The 22,371-nt window shown below is 39.6% G+C and overlaps 2 protein-coding genes across 4 annotated transcripts in view; both read right to left on the reverse strand.

The window, feature by feature from the left end:
- fnbp1l (formin binding protein 1-like) overlaps nt 1-14,018 on the reverse strand; it is a 52,128-nt gene extending 38,110 nt beyond the window's left edge. For all 3 annotated transcript variants that reach the window (XM_051377996.1, XM_051377995.1, XM_051377994.1), the window contains exon 1: nt 13,869-14,018. In XM_051377996.1, the coding sequence (XP_051233956.1) occupies nt 13,869-13,892 (24 nt within the window). In that variant the 5' untranslated portion in view covers nt 13,893-14,018. The remainder of the gene's footprint in view (nt 1-13,868) is intronic.
- A 1,469-nt stretch (nt 14,019-15,487) lies between these two features.
- On the reverse strand, nt 15,488-21,783 carry LOC127350738 (lysosome-associated membrane glycoprotein 3). Its single transcript, XM_051377631.1, has 7 exons — nt 21,641-21,783; nt 19,954-20,070; nt 18,858-18,940; nt 18,431-18,553; nt 17,206-17,278; nt 16,927-17,097; nt 15,488-16,014 (listed from the first exon to the last, which is right to left on the reverse strand). Exons 1-7 carry the CDS (start codon nt 21,699-21,701, stop codon nt 15,875-15,877), a joined length of 768 nt encoding a protein of 255 aa, XP_051233591.1. The 5' UTR covers nt 21,702-21,783; the 3' UTR covers nt 15,488-15,874.
- Between the last annotated feature and the right edge of the window lie 588 nt (nt 21,784-22,371).

The following is a 22,371-nucleotide window of genomic DNA, read 5'->3' on the forward strand; positions in this document are numbered from 1 at the left end:
AACAAGAAAAGAACTGATAAGATTACAGATACCCGACCAACAAGAGTAGAAGTATTGCTACAATCCTGCCGATACCCATCCCTAGTAAAGAAGAAAGCAACAACAATGTATGTAGGTTAGCTTGATTTTACTGAATTTGAATTCATTATATCCAAATCTTTATTGAATCTGATTAGGTTCAGCTTGCACGCCACTAAAATGATTAAATCTGTTGGACATTAAGACTGTAGCTTACTTACTGTTGCACCTTCTTGATTCAAATACATTTAACTATAAATATAACTATCTGAGCATTAACTGGCAAGGTGGCCACACACACACACACACACACACAAACACACACACACACGGCTAATTTAAGCACAACCAGTTTCAGTGGTTGTGCACACTATTAACCAGTGTTTCCTGTGTGTGTGTGTGTGTGTGTGTGTGTGTGTGTGTGTGTGTGTGTGTGTCCAATATGAAAGAACAGGATGTGATCATTACTGTATCTGTTCAACAATCCATTGAGATGTCATCAGACCATATGTGCATGACGTGTACACACACACACACACACACACACACACACACACACACACACACACACAGACAAAAACACACACACACACACAGCTTATTCATCTCAGAAAAAGCCACAGGATGCTTGATTTATCTTGCCGCTGACTCAAGTGCTCTAATCACAGTCGGGGGGGGGTTTGGCATGAGGCTCCCAGCTGTGTGAATGTTGACCCTGACACCTTCTCCTCGCAGTGTCCATGCTGGTTAGTGCGGTTGACTGTGGGCTATGACACTTTGGTCTGGGTGCTGACAGCTGGCACTATTTTTAGGCAATGAACACATCACATCAGTTTTAGTCCATTCAGCGCTGACAATCGAAAACCCCCTAAAAATTATCAATTTTCTTACATCTATGCTGACATCTTAACTTGTGACTAGAGCAGCAACAGCACAAATCCTACCAACGTCCCAGCCGGGTCGAGATGTGCTGGTAAAAGGAATACTTTGACTTTTTGGGAAATACATTTTCTCGCCAAGAGTTCGATAAGAAGCTTGACACCACTCTCATATCTGTCCACTAAGACTGGGAACAGCTATGTGCTCAACTACTAAAACCTAAGTGTAAAAAGTGTGCCGAACAGTCACACATACATAAACTATAATATACTCTTTTATAATACATAAAAGTTTGTTACCTTGGACAGAGCCAGTTGTTGTAAGCCTGCCAATAGTTGGCAGATTAAAAATGACTATATGCCCCATAGATAGTTTTAAATCTGTTAATTTGGGGGGGATCCCTTAAGAGTGTCCCTTTATCCCTATGAAAAGTGACTCTGTTAGCTTTAGAGTTAATGGAATATTCCCTACAATGTTCCCTTATAGCCAGCAGAAATCCCCCTTGCATCTTGCACTAACTCAAAAAACTGCCTGCATTCAGTGGAAACATCTCCTCAGATAAGTCTTTACCACGGTATAAATAAGCATGTGGATTCAGAGAAATGCCCCTTTACTTCCTGCAGGGAGCAACTGACTGCCCTCATCATGTGATATGCTGACAGAGAATCTCTGCACTGTCTATGAGCATGTTTTCATTTTTTTTCCCCTGTTGTCTGCATTTAAAAAAAAAAAAAAAAAAAAAAGGCAGAGAACAACACACACTGGCCCGGGACAGTGTGCTTCCCTGTGAAAGTGTATCATATCGATTAACCATTAACTCCACATCATATGACTAATATATGATAGGAGGCCAGAGCTTGGGTGTAGTACAACCACTGCTGCTGTCATCAGCTCAACTAGTGTAGTTTTACACAGGGTTTGAGCCAGGCCAGTCTGGGACCGGGTTAAAGGTCCAACATGTGACATTTAGGAGGATCTATTGGCTAGAAAAGGGATTATAACATTCATAGGTATGTTCTCATTGGTGTATAATCACATAAAAATATGTTTTTGTTAGAATAGCATGAGCTTTTTATATCTTCAGATGTCAAGGTTTAACCAAACATGGGCTCTTAATAGGGCCGTTGACATTTTCTGTGCATTTCGTGGCCACAGTAGTTTCTCCTTTGTGCTCGTGTCAAAGGGGGTTATGGTTTCAACTACGCCTGGCTATCTTAACTAGTGTTAATATCAGTTACTGCTGCTTCAACAGTTCAGCAGCAGGCCTTCAGCCATGAGCATGGACCCATAATGTGTGAGTGCTTCTGTTGCGTACTCGCGAGTAACAATTTGTAAACATTAAGAGGGTTTAAATGAACAATGGAAAGTCTAGACCAGAAACAACACAAAGTACTGTTTGTTAAAGACTGCTTTGGGAGACAATGGTAGGGTCACAAAGTGGGTTTAAATGAGTTCACAAATGACTGCGGAAATCTGAATCCTGTTTGAGACTATTGTTGTCATCTCACTGTGAAAGACCCCCCCCCAAAAAAAAAAAAACAAAAAGACTGTACAATTTATAGTTGGCTGATTCAAGCACCGGAGACAAAACAAGTCTGTCAGGGAAAAAAAAAAGGACTGAAAATATGTTTTCACCTTCCCAAAGAAAAGGACAACAAATCCTTTATTCTTCTGTGTCTTTTATTTAGGGGGACAAGAAGGATAACCAACCAGCTCGGAGTCAGCCTGCTGCTCCGTGCGTTAACATCCTTTATTCTGCACTCTGACTACCTGACATATTACAGTCTGGGGTACCCACGGTAACTGGGGGGTACAGTGTGCACTTCATGGACAGGTTACCTAGGTAACCAGAAACCCTGCATGCTGAGCAGCTAGTGTGTGTGTATGTGTGTGTGTGTGTGTGCAAATGAGCAGCGCAGAGCTGAAGGCAACACAGAGCAGTTTTATTGGGCTCTGAAACTTCACTGGCCAAATAAACAGCCTGGGAAAACTCCTCTACAGCTAGAATTAACATTGTTTTCTCGTATGCAAACAGGCCCGTGTGTCAGACAGGGAGGGGGAAAGAGAAAGGAAAGACGGGAGACAAAAGAGAGGGAAAGAGGGGTGGGGCTGTCCCGGTAAAGCTTATCCAATGTATATGCATACTTATGCACGTAGACTCTATTTATGGTATGTGCACTGTGGCAAATTCCTGCCAGAAGCCAGTGTTTTCCCACACACACACACACACACACACAGACTTATCAAGCACAGCAGCAGAAAAAATGCACCACAAATAGATTCAGCCGGCTGATAATGCAGCATCGTAAAGTTAGCTTTTGTGTTACTTGTACACAATGCAAAACTGCTACATCAGCACAAGGAGGTGGGGGACCTACACGAACCCTTGAGATGGTTCCTGGAAGTCCACAGTCAAAGGATGAATAGCAACCGTTAGGTCACAATGCCCTTGAGGGCTAATAATAATGCAGCTGGAGTCACTGGAGACTTGTAAGATTTCTAGATTTCATTCATGTACTTGATGAAAAAGTGAATCAGGGGTCAAACTGAGGAAGTGGTAAAACTATTAGTCTGTTTTCTCAGTGGAGAGACATCCAATTTAAATCAACAACTATTTTGATAGTTACTCCATCATCTTTATACAGCAGAAATACCACCCATTAGCTGCTCTACAATGAGAGGATTAGCTCCTTTTCTCTTAATTATAGAATTGTAAACTGAATATTTTTTGGTTTTGGTCTTTTGGTCACTACTCTCTTAACTGCTGGGGTCAGAAGAGCTTTGATACCTCACAACGAGGTTACCGGTAAGAAAGCAGGAAGAAACATTGGTCCAATTTCCCCCATTTAGCCTACTTACTCAGCAAGGTGGCTCAGTGGTTAGTACTGTTGCCCGAGCCAGGCTCAATTCCCAGAGTCCTTGGAGTTTGCAATGTTCCTTCCTCTTCCTCCCCACCCCATCAAAACACGTATATTAAGTTAATATCTCCAGGCAGTGAGCTGTCTGAGGCACTGGCTTACATCCCCAGGCCCACTGCTTTGGGTTGAATGCAGAGGACACATTTCCCTGTACATTGAACTGTGTATGATTGTATATGTGACAGTGACAAAGCTGATTCAATGAAAAATATTAGTAAAGAATGGATTTAAGTATAACCATGAGGTTTAACAAACGCTCTTCAATCATCCTAGCTATAAAGTTTCACATCCACCACTATGATACCCAGTTTAAAATCATCCCATATGCGGCTCCTGGGAGAAAACATTTTTCAAACAGCAGCTCCACATGACTGAAGTCTATTTTAGGGTCTGTGACATTAAACCATTTTAAAACACAGCACATTTTATCTTGGTCTGTGGGAAACCCCAATATAAAAGTGTCTGTGCTGGGGAATTCTGCCTAATCCTGAGGGGGAAAGAGGGTAGTTGAGGGGGAGGATGATGCGAGTGAAGAGTGTTGGCATAGGGATGAAGATGAAGAGAGAGGTGCAATTATCAACTCCACAATGGGATAAGACAAGCTAATGGTCTATCGTCACATGGCAAACACACACACACTGGTAGTTACACACACACAAACAGGGAACAAAAAGGTTCTTGATTCATTCATGCTTGATTTATTCTGCATGCTTTAACACCGGTAGCTAAGGGAAGTAATGGTACTGTAGAGACAGAGAACCAGATGAGTAAACGCGGAACTGAACCAGCAATCAGAGGATTGAGTTATCCCTGCGTCTCTCTGCCTGCTTTAAAGCCTGTATGTCTCTAATTGTGTCCGTCCACAGAGCAGATAGCATCAGTGCAGCAGAGGTGAGCAGGTTTAGCAGGCACCTGATGTTTTTAGTACACAGCACCCGAAGGACATCAGCTGGAGGACATCTTGCTCCTACGTCACCAACTCAAAAGGCTGTTGCATGTTCAACCACAGGGTCCGCAGCCAAGACAGAAACATTAGTCTACCTGTTGTTTTAGTCCTAAATTATAATTAAATGGGTATGTTACAATAGGGAGTTAATGTAGGAGTGCATCTTTGCAGTTTTTTTTTGTTATTTATTTGCCCTTTTGTGCCAGGGCAACACAGAAAACTACAAAGATAAGCACCTCTGCCTTTTTGCAGTTCAGTCGATTTCTTTTCTCATCAAAGATGTGAGACGCTGAGCTGAACAGCCGCTCACTGTCCAGGCTGCTGCACATGCATGAGCTGAACATTATTTCTCCAATATACGAGTGGGAAATAACCAACACAGCAATTAGCCAGTGGGAAACCATAGCCCTACATGGCCACTGAGATCAGTGAATACCCAATTCACCAATGTTCGGCCAATATATTGCTACGTTCCTAAGGTAATGTACAGCTAGTCTATGCCAAGTCATCACGATGTCCTGATATGAATAATCACCAGGCAGAATTTCTGTTTTTGGCGAATCCAGTTAATTCGACGCACCATCGCATCGATGTGAAAGAAATCATAAAAATCCAATATTTTGAGTTCTGCTTATGGATTTGCAACATTCTCCACAATAGCCTAATACGACCAGAGATATTACAGGTCCAGTGTTTAACATTTAGGAGGATCTATCGGCAGAAATGGAAATGGTTGTGAATATAAGAATCGCTGAGATTTTGTTACCTCTGAATGAGCCGTTTTCATCTACAAAGGGAGCGGGTCCTCTTCTATGTCCACCATGTTGAACTGCCATGTTTCTACAGTATCCCAGAAAAACCAAACACTGGCTTGAGGTCGGGCCTTTTGCGTTTCATGGTTACCATAGTTTCCCCCATATGCTTTGAATGGGAGGGTGAGGCAAGGGCGTTGTAATCTGCAACTACTCCACTAAATCCAACTAAATCCTACACACTGGACCTTTAATGGTATACACTAAGACTAAGTACAACAGTATAAACCGTAAAGCCCTTTTCCTATATGTTATCTTAAATATGTTTCAAACTATTGGGGGTCGCAGTTAATAAACAGGGCTAACAAAAGAAAATGCTATCAGTATAAAGTCTAGTGTCTGTGAGCACGAGCAGGCCTTAGATTGACAGTAGCCAGCTATCCAGCAGAGGCTTAGTGTAATGACTGGGTTGGAGATCTAGGAAAAATTCACCAGAAAAATTCCCAACATCTTCCAATTTTCCACGTGTCTTAAAACCTGCATTTTTTTTATCCGCTGGCTAATAAAGTAACTGACTAATAAACAGTTGACAGACAGACTGACTCCTGGGAGACAGAAAACAGTGAACGCAGCTGCAGCTCTGACCAAAAGTCCTTGCATCTAAACAAGTCATGGCTCTGAGACGTCTGGAACGGTTTCTGCCTCTGGTGATTCAGTTTTTACTTCCTGGAAAGAAATTATAAAAAAAAAAAAAAAAAAAACGCTGACGTAGCAACAATAGTTAAAAATTAAAAATAATGATGCTAATTTATCTTTATGACTGTTATAAGGGAAACACAATGAACCAAAAGTTAAAAATACGTGCAAAACAGATCTCTGCCACAAGTCAAATATTTAAAGAATAGGCCTGACTTCATTCCCTTTTTCTAGAAGAGATAAAAAAAGTTGACACCCTACAGTCATCCTATAGTTATAGATACTTTTCCCCCTTTTTATACCAAAGAAAAGCAGTATCACACCAACAATAACCCCCGATTGGGAGGAGGGTCACAAAGCCAGGTCATATAACACGTGTTGACCCATTTACACTGACGGAAAACAGGTTTATCCAGGGTCACCGCTTTGGTCTGACAGGCGTACAGGTGTGATGGGTGTCTGAATCCAAGAAGAGCTTCAACTGCCAAACAGCTGGCTGGGTGGATTCAGCTGTGACCGCATCCAGAGGGAGGACAGGGAGTGAGGCAATGGGAGGACAAGAGGAAGGAAGAGAGGGAGAGGAGAGGAGCAGTGGGGGACAGAGGAAGAAGTCAACAGCTCTGTGTTTGTGTTAGTAGTCTCCCAGAAGGAAATTAGATTCAGAAGACTTTGGACTGGTCATTCTATAACTCCTTTCTCCCCTTTGGTAGTTAATGGTCTCATTTGTCTCTGCCTCTCTTTGTTTGCCCATATCTCATCCGTGATGTTGCAAGCACCATTCATCAGATCCTGGTCAGAAATTACATCTGGGCTATAAGGTATGCTACAATTACCTGCCAAAACAAATGTATACATTGATTACCAACTGAGAGTATACTAGTACTTCTACTATTAAAAGGCCCTGCACACCCCACAGGCGTTTGCTCATATTGAAGTTGGGCAGAGCTGTGCTAGGAATTACAGGAGGTTACCAAACTCCATGTAATAATAAAAATGATAAATGTGTAATTTGTTCCCACCTTAACAGCTGCAACCAAGTTAACTTGAGAGTGAGTGAGGGAGATCAATCGAGCACAGCCTGCATATGCCCACATAGTCCTGAAAATAATCCAAGTGGGAGTTTAGATCAAAGTCAGCCAAGCATTAAAATGTGGTGTTGGTGGGGATTTGCTCCTTCAAGTACCCGTGTGACAATGAAATCTAAAAAAGTTAAAAAGCAGATCCGTGAGTCTGAAGGATTATCAGATGCCAAAACAATAAACAGCAGTGTGTAATATTATGAGGGAGGATTGGACAACTATGGAAAGTTAGCATGGCAGCAATCATTTTATCTATGAAAGGTAAACACTTGAAATACGTCACGTTACAAAGGAATGTGCACTTTCCAGGTATTTGATTGGGCCACAGCGGCATCTTGCCGGATGACATCACGTTATGGTAAAAAAAGAAAAAAGAAAGAAAAGCTGAGCCAGGTTAAACTTGTTTGACGGATGACCCTACGCCCTTCATTGGCACACCGGCTAATCGAAATGGACGTTATTGATTACATCTGTGCTTTGTTTTTATGCACATTTTAAATTTGTGCATAAAAAAAAACATAACATTTAAATTGAAATCTTGAGGTATTGTAAAAGAAAGTGTATAATTTGGTGTAATTACTTACAGACGTACATGAGGCATGTGACTTAATCAACAATTAATAATGAAGAGAGTCAGACGGAAACATCAGACCTGCGTGGAGCGATGAGGAGACTGTAAGCTTCCTCAAATGAATACACATTTCCATCATGCTTTCTACATTGTTTTCCACCATTTGAGGTTTGACTCTCGTTGCACTTTCTTCTTCTGCAACAGATTAATGGCATCCGACTGGAGAATTCAGCTGGCCACCAGCTGTACCTTGATGAACCAACTCCTAATATTTGCATAGCAGCAGTGTATTGAAAAGCACACATTTGCATTTCCTTTCGACAATTTTCGAGAAATTCTGTTGGAATCTGCGCTAAAGTTTGATGAATGTTTGGTGTTAAAAAAGGGTCAATGCAGCCTTAAGCAAACAAACAAGGGGGCTGACTGTTGTTTGTCTGAATGCAACCTAACCAACCAACATGTGTGGGTAAACAACGGGTGTACAGGGCCTTTAATTTAGTCACTATACAACGGTGAAAAGCACATCTGATATTATTCATGTAAATGTTGCTGACCAGAATAATTTATACAACAACTTCAGTCACTGACACACATTATGTAATCCCATGAATTAATTTATTGTTGAGCGACATCTATTGAGGCATGCCAAGTCATTATAGCCAATCATGCATTTCAGTCGTTAAATGGACACAGACACGCTTGCTTAAACAAAATGAGACTGGGAAAGATGACAAAAAGTTGCTCCTGTTGCCATATTGCATCTATGGTTGGTGTTTCTGTACAATGTAAACTCATTTTTCTCTACTCTGACTGACAGCCCATTCATTCTCGCTGTATCCTGTTACTACTCACTGCTGCAGAAGCTAAATTTACCCACTGGGATCATTAAAGTTGCATCTAATCCATTATGTCTGTAAACTCTACTTGTCTCTCAGTCCATCGGCCTCCCACCACATGAAAATATCTCCCTTCTCTCCCATCATTAAACCGCCTCCCTGCCTTCCCTCTTTATAGGCTTTCTTCTCCTCCCATCCTCCCTTCTCTCACACCTCCTTCTTCCCTCTCCATCTTCCTCCCTGTCTCCTGAAGATTTGTGTTAGCACAATTTTGTTAATTAAGAAAGACATCCACCCTAAAACGCAGGACATGCATTCTTACTGTCACACATCCAGGGCTGAAAACAACATGTTCTCTCACTCACACCTACAAGAACACCCCCCCCTTACACATACACACAATGTGTTGAAAAGCTTGGCTAGACTGGATATAACAGCTTGTCGTGTCCAGGCCAGTGCCCTCAGCTCCAACATGACTTCATTCACACCCGCTGCGACCTGCTAAGAACCAGACTACTGGCCTACTAAACAACAGGAACCCTCTCATCAGAGCGTCCAAGGCCACAGATCCACAAGCCAAAGAGAAGATAACACAAACGGTGGACCAAGACTCACTTTTTTCTGAGCGCTCTGTATTGTCATCCACCACACAGAGCTGTCTCTGCATCCCAATGTAAAAGCGAAGCATTCATAGATGCGGCTAGCATTAGTTGTAACAGAACTGGAGAGTATTTCTTAATTGAAAGAAGAGCAAAGAAAGGGCACTGAAGACTTTTCCGATGGAAAAGATGATCAGTTATCAAAGAATATCAACTGGGAAGGTGTCAAGGTGACCATGAAAAATGTAAGGATGCTTTCAGAGCCAACACCAGAGAGTATAGCCTGACCAATACTAAAGAATTAACTGTTTTTCAAATGTCATAAAATAGTGAAAACAGTCCACTTACAGAGCTCAGGGTTGCATGGTTTAAGTATTTACAGTTGTATGAACCTAAGAAAATCCCCATTTTCCACTACAACTGGCTCAGCCTTCAGGAAACTCTTTTGAACATACAGAACGGACATGAAGATCACTTTTAATATGGAGCCTAAGGTGGTGTCGTCTTTTGCCAACAAAAACACAGCAAATGTATCTTCAATAATCAATATACAGCCCAATTCCTATCCATATCTGAGAGGATGGTTCCATAAAGCAGCAGAGATGATACCCTACGGTCAGTAAACCGGAATCACTACAGACCTTGATACGTCGGCTACGGTCTATAAATATCACAGAGGAGAGGAGAGGGGATATCGAGCATCCTCGCCTGAGTCTGATGGCCACCTGATGCCAAAGAACACAAACAATCCTCTCGCTCCAAATATCAAATGATTCACACATCACCCCGGGACCCCAACACCTCCCATAGGACACCTGAGGGAACACAGTAGCACGCCTTTTTCAAAATCCACACAACAAACACAGAAAAGCAAAGCAAACCCTTGTGACGCCTCGATCTGCAAGAGGGTAAAAACCTGCTCACTGCTCTGAATCTGAGTTTCCACAATTGGTCTAAAGTCTCCTGCTCATTTACCAGCTGAAAGACTTCAAAGTAAAATCACGAGTCTAGCCAGCCGTTTAGAGTCCGTCCTCTTTCCTCTACCTCTCCATCCTTCATGCCCTTATCCTTGTCTTTCAGTTTGGCCGATCAGTAGAGACGACTGCCTGTCAGCCTCTTGTCCTTCAGTCAGACTTGGCCGCTCCACCTCCACCAGACAGACCAGAGCACAGCATGGCAGCATCCTGGCCCTCAGCGCACACACACACACAAACGCACACAGAGCTTTAATTCAGACAAACACTTCCTACTTTATGTGTGTGTGTGTGTGTCTCGGAGAGGGCAGGAAGCCAGCGCGGTAATAGGATGTTCCTTGCTTGCTTTGTAATGTCTCAAAGACCTGGGTTAGAGCCAAAACGCAGAGAAACAGCCAAGGCACTGAACATACTAATGCTGCCCTGCGTGCTACATTGCTTTTTATTCATATACTGTTGTTTGTATTTTGTATTTATGGGACTTAGACATGATACAATTACTAATGATTTGTCCATTGGTGAACAAAAAGGGGTCACCAGAAAAGATCTGAGGGTCACAAACTGAATCAGATGGAGAAGAAAGTTTAAAAAAAACAAATGTATTGCTGCTATATTTCAAATCCTCTCAACATTATTCAATTAAAATACAGAAAAGTAATGCTTTTTATTGGAACCGGTCACTACCAGAAGAGATATGAATACTGAGGAGTTGCAAGTAGACATTTAAGGGCTCAAAAATCCTCAAAGATTGGTAAACACTGGATTAATCGATGAACAGACGACAACAATTTTGATAATTTTGTAATAATTTCAATCTTTTTTAAAGCAAAAGTAACACAAAACAGCTGGTTCAACTTCTCTAATGTGAAGATTGGTTTATATGACAGTTGTTAAGCTGTTGGACCAACATTGCCTTGGGCTCCGTGGAATTATAAAGGGCCTTTTTCAACATTTTATAAAACAAAATGAATAACAGATTAATTAAGAAACAAATTGTAATAGTAATTGTCAGCAGTCATATTAACAGCACCTACAGACTGGAATATAAAATTATACAACAATGTTTAATTTTTATAAGTCAAGTCAGTCATCTGTGAAACACAACAGCCAATCAACAGTGTTACATCCCTATCGTGTGGACAATAATCTGTAATCTGACATCAGACAGCCAACACAATAATCTCATCAGGGGATTATGACGGCCCGTCCGACCGCCAGCGTCTCTCCACTCAGCAGATGACGGCGTGCTTTGCTTTGCTACGGCGAAAAGATGTCGCAGAGATGAAGGAAACAGGTTTAATGAGCGAGTAAAAGGAATATCCCGCCACTATAAACTTCAGCTCATCATTTTCCATTACCGATATAGTCCTTGGGATTTATTTTATTGGACTCCTGATGGTGGATTTACTACTACTAGTCTTGGACATTTGACACACTGTAATCCTGATTTTCCTCTCCCAAGGTTACTTTTCTTGTGGTGTTTAAGACTTTGTATTGAGCACCAGAGAAAACTGTAATAATGCTTACCTAAAGTCTTGCTTTCAGGCAAACTGAAGGAAATATGTAAACCCCCAATCATTCAAACAACTGTGTAAAAATCTGATATTTTTACAGATATATTTCTGCACACAATTAACAATATGAAGGACTCGTGCTGAAACCATAAATCGCGAGTTATGGGCATTTTTTAAAATGTTTTTTAGCCATTTTTTTAATGTAAATTTGAAGTTTGAATACCAACAATGTTTGAATTACCTCTCTTACATCTTATATGTTTATGCGACTGAATCAAACGGTAGCAAAATATAGATACCCACAGTGTTACCTAATATTTCTCTAATAAATAAAGTAGCTAAAAAGCACATTCACACCTTTGGGAAAACCACTAAAAAATAAAAATATCTCCTCCAGCCAGTCTCTCCATCTGTTTAACTGAGAACACAAACTGACACAGATGATTATGTCCCATACTTGGTACTCATCGTGGGGGGAGGGAAGAAAACCAGAATGAATAACATGAATGAGACATCCAAAAAAAGCCAAAACAAAAAGCCAAAAACCCACTGATATCCTGGCAAATGTTCACGATGCTTTCTGCATCACAAGCAAAGCAAACACGTATCCCTTTTGTCTGTAAGCAGCATGGTCATGTTACATTTGAGGGCTGAGCAAGCAAAAAATTAGCTTATATTAAACTGCAGATAATAACCACTGAGGTCAGCTGGAGGAGTATCATCTCAGGGACGTGAAGCAGCACCGCTTCCTTTCTACCCCCCACACACACACACACACAATTCAATATGCACCCACCCACCCACACACACACACACACACACACACACACACAGAGAGAGGGAGAGAGGGAGAGAGAGGGGATGCTGCTGGTTGCCTCTCTGGTTACAACAGCTTGAGATGGCCAACACCCCAAAAAAAAATAAAAAATGCAGGCTGGAGCTCACCACACTGTCAGCTAGGACTCTGGGAATCAAACAAATATTCAATAAATTAACCCTCTGCTGCAAAAAAAAACTATTAAACTACAGTATGATAACTACAGGACTGCACAATTAATCAAAATATTATTGAAATCGCAATATGGCCAAGTGCTATATGCCAAATTGGGAGACCTGTAATATTTGAATAAAAGGTTAAACCTGTGATAAAACAGCATTATAATGAAGTACCATAGTACTGTAGTGCTGTAGGGAAGCACTGGCCTATAAATGTTGTTCTCCAGATTCAAGGAAACATATTTTGTTTGAGGATTTCACAATATTATGATTTAATAGTTTTTTTTGTTAGTGTAAATTCAACTTATAATACAAAAATGACAACTCCCACATGACTGTGATTTGAATGGGGTCATAATATGTGTCAAAATAATCGAAATATGGTGTTTTTAACCATATCGTGGAGCCAATAATAACCAATCTGAGACATTGAGGGTTGTGTAAAATGATTTATAAACTCACTCTCATATCAAAAAGCAGCAGCAGAGACTTAACTAAGTCATTTAAAGCTAATATGACTGACTTGTGTTGAGATATCACCTGGTAACAGCCAGGAAAAGACCGGACAACAACAACAACAACAACAAAAAACAAACGCTGTGAGGTGAATTATATATACCGGCTGGTTCGGTTCATATGAGGATGTTCGAGTCCCTGCCAGCTTCTTCCAAACAGGGTGTGACACAAACACACACACACACACACACACACACACAAAAGATAACCCGGGTTCACTTAAACTAAACAACGGACAAAATAATCCAGAAACAGCACGGATATAATGTTAAGTTGACATGTATTTCAGGGGGCTGGAGCCAGGCGGCGTGCCCTCCCCTCTCCCCTCCGCCCCGGTTGTCTGCGGACTCCGTCTATTGTTCCGCCGCTGTCACAGCCGTTAAGGTGCACGTTAGCTTTTAGCTTTAGCCTCGCTAGCCTAGCAACCGGCGGCCAGTTAGCGTTTTTTTTTTTTCTTTTTAAACAAGGTTAACACATCCACCTTTTTTTTAAATATATATATATAAATATATATTCATAAAGTCAAACACAATATAAACAAGTCGGTCAGAAACAGAGTTTTTTTTTAACGTACCCAGAGCTCCGTTCCCCAACTCATTGCGGATTCCCCCGTATGACTTCTCCCCGTATGTGGACTCAGTTTCCCCGGCTCAGACTCTCCCAAACTGCCGCTGGGACTCCGGTCCTCCTGACTGACTGTCTGCCCGACAAACACACTCCTCCTCCTCCTCCTCCTCTTCCTCCTCCTTCTTCTCCTCCTTCTCTCCATCCGCCTGAGTCAGCAGGGCCGCCCAAAAAAACCAGGGGCCCCCTGCACCACCGTGGCCCTAAAGACACTGTTATTGGTTGTGGTCAAATGTTTTCAGCTATAAATAAAGAAATAAATATAATACAATAAAAAGAGAGTTTAAAAAATAATAATATGTGGTTTTTAGATTTAAAAAAAAAACAACTGTAAACAATAAATATATATTTTTAAATTACATACATACATATACATTGTTTTTTTCTTTGTATTTATTATCAGGTGTTATTAATTAATTCAGTAGCCTGATAAAAAATAACCAAAACAGGAATTTGTGGTGTTTTATGGCTGGAACTGATTCTCTAAAGTTCAATCAGTTTAATCAAGTTACATTTTTTATTATTTTGTCATTGTGGTTTCTGTTGTCCCATAATTTCAAGTTTATAATCTTATATATATAATCATAGTGTAAAAATCACAAGGATAAAAGTATTGATTGTAGCATAAACACTTACATTTAATGTCACTTGACAGTAAACAGACACATATATTTATAAATAAATATGATCCATGGAGTGAAACAGATTCATTGTCAGGGCTAAAGAAAGACTAAAATGTAATAATACATCAAAGGGAGGGTGTGTCTATGGTCTGTTGTATCCTATTACTCTAAGGTAGGTTATTTATAATGGGATGCTATCCTATTACAATATAAAAAAAATTAAAAAAAGATATTCTTTTGAAAACATCTGTGGTTTCTTTATATCAAAAGAACCACATCTCATCTCTGTGTGGGGCTAAATAAACCTTATGGGGCAGCATTACCTCCATGTAAATATACCTGCTATATATTCATTTCACTACTTCTATTTTCTTCTATTTTTTATGTTGTAAATGTTTTTAAATTCTTATTTAATAAACAACAAACAATCTTTAGACAGAAACCCAACTCATTCATTGGTGAACAAGCAGCGCTCTCTAGTGACCAAGATGTGCCACTACAGCTGTAGTCACCGATAGAGACAGTCGGGGGACAAATTCAATGAGAAAACCTGAATGAATGAATGAGTGGAGAAACATGACAACTGCAGATGTTTTCATACAGGACTGGAGGAGTAATTGGATGGTTTGATGATATAGATATATAACCCCACACTAGCCTCCCTGGTGGTGCAGTGTATCCTCACATTGTGTATTTCCTTTTTGTTTATTTGATGTTTGATCAACCAACCAATTTATCTCACGATTCCTTTGTTATGGCCTGCGTTTAGGCCTTCTCATGCATTGTTAATCAAATCTATATTTTGGTGCAGCCGTCTCTGGTTCCAGTTTACTCTGGAGGGCTTCTGCATTGATTATCAGGATGTGTGATGTTCAACAACTGTGCTGTTCATTCTGCAGTATCCCAGCCAGTTGAGGAGTAACACTATAATAAACATAGAAAACTATTAATCTGGCTCATTTTTATTGCTTATATAATTCGTTTTTTGCCCTTTTATTAAACAACTGTTGAATATGCAACAAAACAGAGCAATACAGCAAACAGCAGTGAACACAAATGATCCCTGAAAGCAGAATGAAAGTTAAATTAAAAGCAAATTCAGGTTCCAAAAATAATGAAAGCTAGAAAAAAAAAAAAAACACCAAAAACAAAACCAAAATAGTCATATAAATCAATCTAATAACATTGCATTCACAGTAAGAAGTATGACATTAGGACACAAGTACAGGAGCTAAAATCCAAGTTAAGCAGAGCAATTTTGAGAACTTTTTGTAACAGTAACAGAAATATAGTTTGAGATGGATTAAAATCTCCATCCAGCTTCACGATGAGCTCAGAGCCGATCGTATCCTTGTCTGCTGCGGTCTCTGATGAACAGGCAGGTCAGCCCAATGATCAGAACGAGGGTCACCACTACGGCCCCGATGATGATGGGAATAATTCGTTTGTTGAAGTCGGCCCAACACTCCACCTCTGAAACATGAGACAGGAGGAGCAAAAGGCAGAAAGGGGAAGGATAATCAGGATTTAAGACAAATATGGAACTTGATTTAAGCAGAAATATGAGGTGTCTAAAGTGTCATGTCATTAGTTTATACAGAATCAGAAAATATGTTTGTAGGTTTGGTTAAATTTGCACACACACCAGTAACTTTAATCTTGTTTATGTGTTTCATTAACCACTTAATCCACTCAGGTATACTGTTGCTATTAAGCTGAAGTGCAGAGATAAAATGGCTCCACTGCTTTTAGAGCCAGGCTATAATTGTCTGACATTGTTTATGGCGTAATCAGCTTCACTAAACAATTAGCTTTGGTTTCAGGAGACTTTGTGTTCTGCAGCAGATTCAGACTCAAAGACAATAAAGCCTGATATAAAAGCATGGGTTGCAACCATTGTTTTATAGCTTCCTGTTTTTAGAAATAAGGATTTATCACAGCTTTTGATTCCCTATATGAATGCTGAAGCTAACAGATTCTCTCAGAACTATATCTATCAGTGATCCAGCTGCGGAAACAAGCCAAAAACATATAGAATTATAGAAAATATATAGTATTTGTATGCATAAAAAACCCTACAAAACTGGCATTCATTATAATTTATAAGTGTTTTGAACACCACAGAGGAAGCACAGATAAAATCATTATGCTTATCTGAAGGCAAAGTGAGTAATCTGTCCAATAAAGAGAATTTATATGTTTTTCAATTTGTGCTGATTTGCTTTTTAAATGAGAATTGAGACTTCCCAAAACAATCATTAAGGTTTCAGCAGCCTCTCATATGGTTATAGTTAATAAAAATAAAACTACACACTCATTTAAAATTGTGGAGCAGACTTTAATTTACCCCTGCAACACTGAACCCTAAGTGATCAGCTCAGTCACCTTTTCCATACTGTCCTTTGGGAAGAGTGAAGGCCTGCATCTGCAGGGGAACCAGCTTGATCCGCAGCTGCGACGACGTCAGAAGCAGATTCTCAGATTTGCAGTTGAAGCTCTGCCCGTCAGCTGTTGCGAAAAGCTTCTCGTGGTCCAGCAAACCGAAGTATGTCTTATCTGAGAGGGAAGAGGATGTGAGATGGAGACAGTTCTCAGTGTTTGCTGGTTATTGTTGCAGATCAGCTGTGTGTTATTCTCTCTTTTTCTTCCTCTATGTGGGCTTACTGGCACATCCTTGGCAGACAGGCAGAGGAGACACATGAACAGTCAGCTTGGTGACGTAGAAAAGTTTCTTCTCCTGATGACAAAAATACAGAGTTTAAGGGTGATTCAGAAATCACTGAATTATGAACAGATACACCTTTTTCCAAGTAAACAAACACAATTTCATCATTTGTTGTGAACGTTTTGATCCAGATATGAAGACTCACTGACGCTTATGTTCCTGTGACATATATAAGTTTTATGTTAATAATACGTATATTATTATATTTCTTAAATTGAAAGAGACATTTTCTTAAAACTGTAATTCAACAAACAATGAATTTTGTTGGACTTTGCAGATAAGTCTTGTCAACTACAAGAGAACGACAAGGAACCCAACATGTCTCATCTCTATTGTTTTCACAATGGCTGCATTTCTAAACATTTCATCACACTGCACATGTGCACTAATCTGGGTGCTTTAAGGTAAATCTGAATTTTTGGTCTTTTTCTTTTGGTGTCTGAGCAGTTGTTCCTGATTTATCTTTGTGTGTTTTCTGCATTGAACTCCAACTTGCCAGTTTAATCAGTTTGGTAAGAGGCCGATTATTTAAATTGTGTAACATTCTACCTTTAAGCAAACATGTGTCATTTGCATTCACATTTTTCCTTTTAGAGCGGGTGTTAATAAAAAGACAGATGTTTATTATGAACAACTGATTATTTGTGCATTACAGGAATATGTGCAGTTAAATGTCTCTGAACAGTCACAACAGTTGCCAGTTTACCTAACCTGTGTGCAGTGGTGGAAGAAGTATTCAGATCTTTATAAGTATTACCAGCAAAATTAATTCAGTAAGTAAAGACACTGCTGCAGTTGTTTAAAGTTGAGCTGATTTAAATACTGTATACTGTTTGGTAGTTCAATCAACAGCAATGCATAATATTCTATAAGAACGTCATGTGTAGCATTGATATCTTGTGAGAACCACATATCTCTAAAAAGTCAACGTTTCATGCATGAGCTCAGGAAAACTGCCCTGTTTTCAATTTTGTGCATTTTCCATCTCAACCAAGAGGGTTTTCAAATAGTTTATTTAACTTAAGAAGTTGGAGATACATGGTGATATGTTGTTTCCCCTAGACAGGAAAGATATGCTATGAGGGTTAACTCTGGACTGTGGGAGAACACGCAAACTTCACACAGAGATGAATATGTGAGTTGTAAGTTAAATGTGCTTTCTACTTTTCTGAAGTTGAACTGCAGACTGGCAGCGTTGTTCGGCAGCGTGAGAGAGAGAACAGCAGCCTTTTTGCCACAGTAACCGCTGGTCCTGACCCTGGACGGGTCCAGGTTGAAATACCAAGTCTTCAGAAAACACAGGAGAGAAATATCACTTTATATCAAGAGACAAGATTCTTCTGTATTTGTTTATTTTTTACTTTTGCCAAAGATTTGATCGTATTAACACTCAAATATGTCAGCTGAATCAGCACACGTCGTTCATTTAAAAAGAGCTGATGGTCATTTTGGATTTCTACAGTTTGAACAGTGAAACCAACATGTAACACCTCACAAAGAGATGCTGACACAAACACACACATTCTGCAAAAAGTGCTGAAATACTAGAAAATCACACACACAGAGCGCTGAGCCGGTCACAACCCCTAACCTTCTTTTCGATGACGATGTACTCCACTCCCATGGTCGCTTTGATGCAGAGTTTCCCATCAAGGCCATTCAGCTTGTAGGTTCCTGTGCATGAAACACACCCAACCACACATTAGCACATAGACACGCCGGACAAATGGCAAATGTACATTGGACAGAATTACGTAATATAATCTTGCTAAATTATTCTCTGAGGAAAAGATGGACACAGATTATTGTTATTTTACTTTAGTTATTCTTCATTTTCCTTTTACATTGTTTATATTTTACAGTAAAACTGAAATGTAGACCCAGTTTAGTCAACCTTTAAATTAAGTAAACTGTAGTGTAGATAATTAATGCGTTATAATTAATACAGGGGAACACAACTACATTCAGGTTATAGTCATGCTGTAGATATCACCGTGCATCAACATGTACAGTATCAATCAATCAACCAGACTTTATTTGTAGATGTTTCATAAATCAAACTGTGTATAATTTTTTTGACCATTTATTATTGATCAAAAGTTTAATAACAACTAATAAGCTATAGTAATGGGTTATATATTGGAGTGGATATTTTCTGATATGACTGAATACAATCTAGGTTTGTATAATATAATCTATATACTGATCAGCCTTAGTTAAATTCTTACAGTAACTATGACTTTATATGAGTTATAACTTCATATTAGTGCTAGAAAACCTTGTTTTCATTCCGTTTGCATCTCAGAGTTCAAACTAGTTTCAAATCTCACGATCCTGTGCTGATCAAACCTGCCTTAGCTTCCAATAACAGCTGTCACAGCCATTAAGTTGTAAAGCGCATTAATGAGTTTTCATAGGCTCACAATGCCAACCATCTTCAAAAAGCTGTAAATCAAAGCCAACAGCTGACAGCAACCATGAGCAATTTCTTCAACAATGCTTTGATATGTTTCCGTCGTATCTGTTTCATAAAGCTTTATGTTCTTGTGCTGCAGCTTTCATTGATTCCATGACTACCCGTGCCATCATTCAACATCTTTGTGATTCCTTCCACAATAGATGGCCTACAGAAGCTGGTGCTTTCATTAAGATGTTTGTAATGAATCTGGTCTTGTAATGGTGTGTACCTATTGGAGGAATGGCCTCAGATGGCTGCAAGACCGGCTTGTAGATCTGAGCCTCAGAGGGCGGTTCAGGCTCAGAGGCAGGCTGGATGGAGCTGCCATTTCTCTGGAGGTGGACACCTGGTAGAAGAAGAGACGTATCAATGTCAACATGTGTTTCACCTGATTGGTTATCGTTATATTACTGTAGTAATAAACAGAGTTGTACCAACAGGGTGGATTTGGCAAGAAAACAGCAGCGTTGCTTTATTGCACAAAAGACTGGAAGATGGTTCTGTTCTATGGCCAGATCGACCTGTTAGGGGGGCCCTGGGAAAAAAAGTGTTGTGGGACGACTATCCTGACCCCTGCCACATTTCACCAAGTTCTGTCACCTGTGTGTGTCAACTACCATATTGTAATTAAATTAACTTTAACTTTAATCAGGAATATTCACCATTGGAGCACAATATAGAGCGTATTTTGACACAGGAGCTCTCTAAAAGACAGAGCCACAAGACTTTGGGGTGACTTTAATGAATATTTTATAAAAGTAATTAAATTATGTACAACTACTTGACACCCAGCAAACCTGGTGCTTTTGCACGGGGTAGTTTCCCACTTTGTTAATCCAGCCAAAGCTTTAACACAATCTTGGAATGGCAACTGTTGCAAAAAGTGCAAAACCAATGGAAAAAATCTGACAGTTTTGTTCTCAGCTTTGTCCACTTTGCAACAAGACAGAGCAACAACTAATAATGGAGTTTTAAGATATAATATAATAATATGATACAATAATATAGTTTTAATATAGCACAATACAAAGTGTTTTGACAGTCAAAGCAAAAACGGGATACTCAGAAGACAATATATTTATATATAGTTGTATAGGCTTGACCTTTACTGTAATCACACCAAGGTATCACACTTACAGTAATTTAATAATGGCACATTTTTTTTAAAGAAAGCTCAAAACTACTTCTGATGTTTTGTTGAATGTTTTCCAATTCCACTTCCACACAATGTCCTTCTCTTTAACAACATCAATTTGCAAGATCTTTTGAAAATTAATGAGTAGATGTAGAGGAGGAAATGGAAACTATACTATAAGAAAAAGGGTCATAGTCATATTATCTGTTTGCTTAAACCACAGAGTGAGAGAGACAGAAAGCGTAGGACCACTAAAGACCACAACCATTGCTGTGTGAGAAAGGAAACAATTATGACATAGGACAAACAGCACTCGAACCATACAGGCGGAAGGAAAGAAAAAGTTAAAAAAAGCATTATGGAGACATCCTTTTCAAACTATTTAAGATAAAGAAATTTGCCACAGTCACAGGTTCGCTCCTAACATTACGGACTTCCTTGCATGGGTGGTTATAATGTAGAATGTACCTGACAAAACATTATTCGGTGCATTATGTAACATCATTTGTAGACCTGTGACAGAGAAATTCACATTTTTCATAATTTCATTTTAATTCATGTTTCTGAACAGAAACACAAATTTGAAAAGCTGCATCACCAGATGCAGTTTGTTTCATTTTTCAGACAAAAACCTTCACCATTCCTCTGTAAAAAAAATTATACTCCCATAAATACAAAATGTTTTGAGTTACAAAGAAAGGACAAAGAAAAGTCTACCGACAGAGACCGACAGAGTCCATTATCTGAGTGTGAAAGGATATTTGAATATTATCAGACTTACCGGGAATAATAGCAGCCAGGAAGAAAAGAGACCATCCACCTTTGTGAGCCCTTTGCACCATAGTTAGTAAAGAAAAGAATAGAAGAGAGTAGAAGAGAGTAGAATACTGCGAGAGAAACAGATGGTGAGTGTCAGAGCTGTGGTTTTACTAGTAAATGTGAAACTGCTGAACAATTCGATGCCTAAATAAGCCATGCAGAGGATGTGAAGTGTCACAGGAGGTGGGGTAGAGACCGCTGCCTCTCTTAGCACCAAAGTTACACCTCGAATAGACTTCACGTCAGTTAAACAGACTAACTGTGGAGTCTCTCAGCTGGTGGGAGAGCTGCTGAGTCAAAGACTAGCTCAAGCATACCTCTGACTCCACCCAACATAATTCAATAATAAACTACAATAATCAAGTTCTCGACTGTATATCAAAAGCAATCTCAGTGATGAAAAACAGTCCACATCATGCTCTTATGTTAAATATTATATAAGGTTTTCTTATAGAGACAGCAGATACATAACACAGCAGAGCCAAAAAGCTACACAGATGTTTATATCAGGGGTCAACAGTGTTTTATTTTTCTCAGAGCACCACATGGGTGACTTTCAGGACCACTCAGATGCAAATAAAATGATTAAATGGTTAAATGGTGTGAAACGTTCACACATTTGCTGTGTGCATGTGTTTGTGGGCAGGTTGTGTGTTTTTTTGGGGGTAGGTAATGTGGCTTGTTCTTGTACAA

The sequence above is a fragment of the Dicentrarchus labrax genome, unplaced genomic scaffold, assembly GCF_905237075.1.
Source record: "Dicentrarchus labrax unplaced genomic scaffold, dlabrax2021, whole genome shotgun sequence".
NCBI lineage: Eukaryota > Metazoa > Chordata > Actinopteri > Moronidae > Dicentrarchus > Dicentrarchus labrax.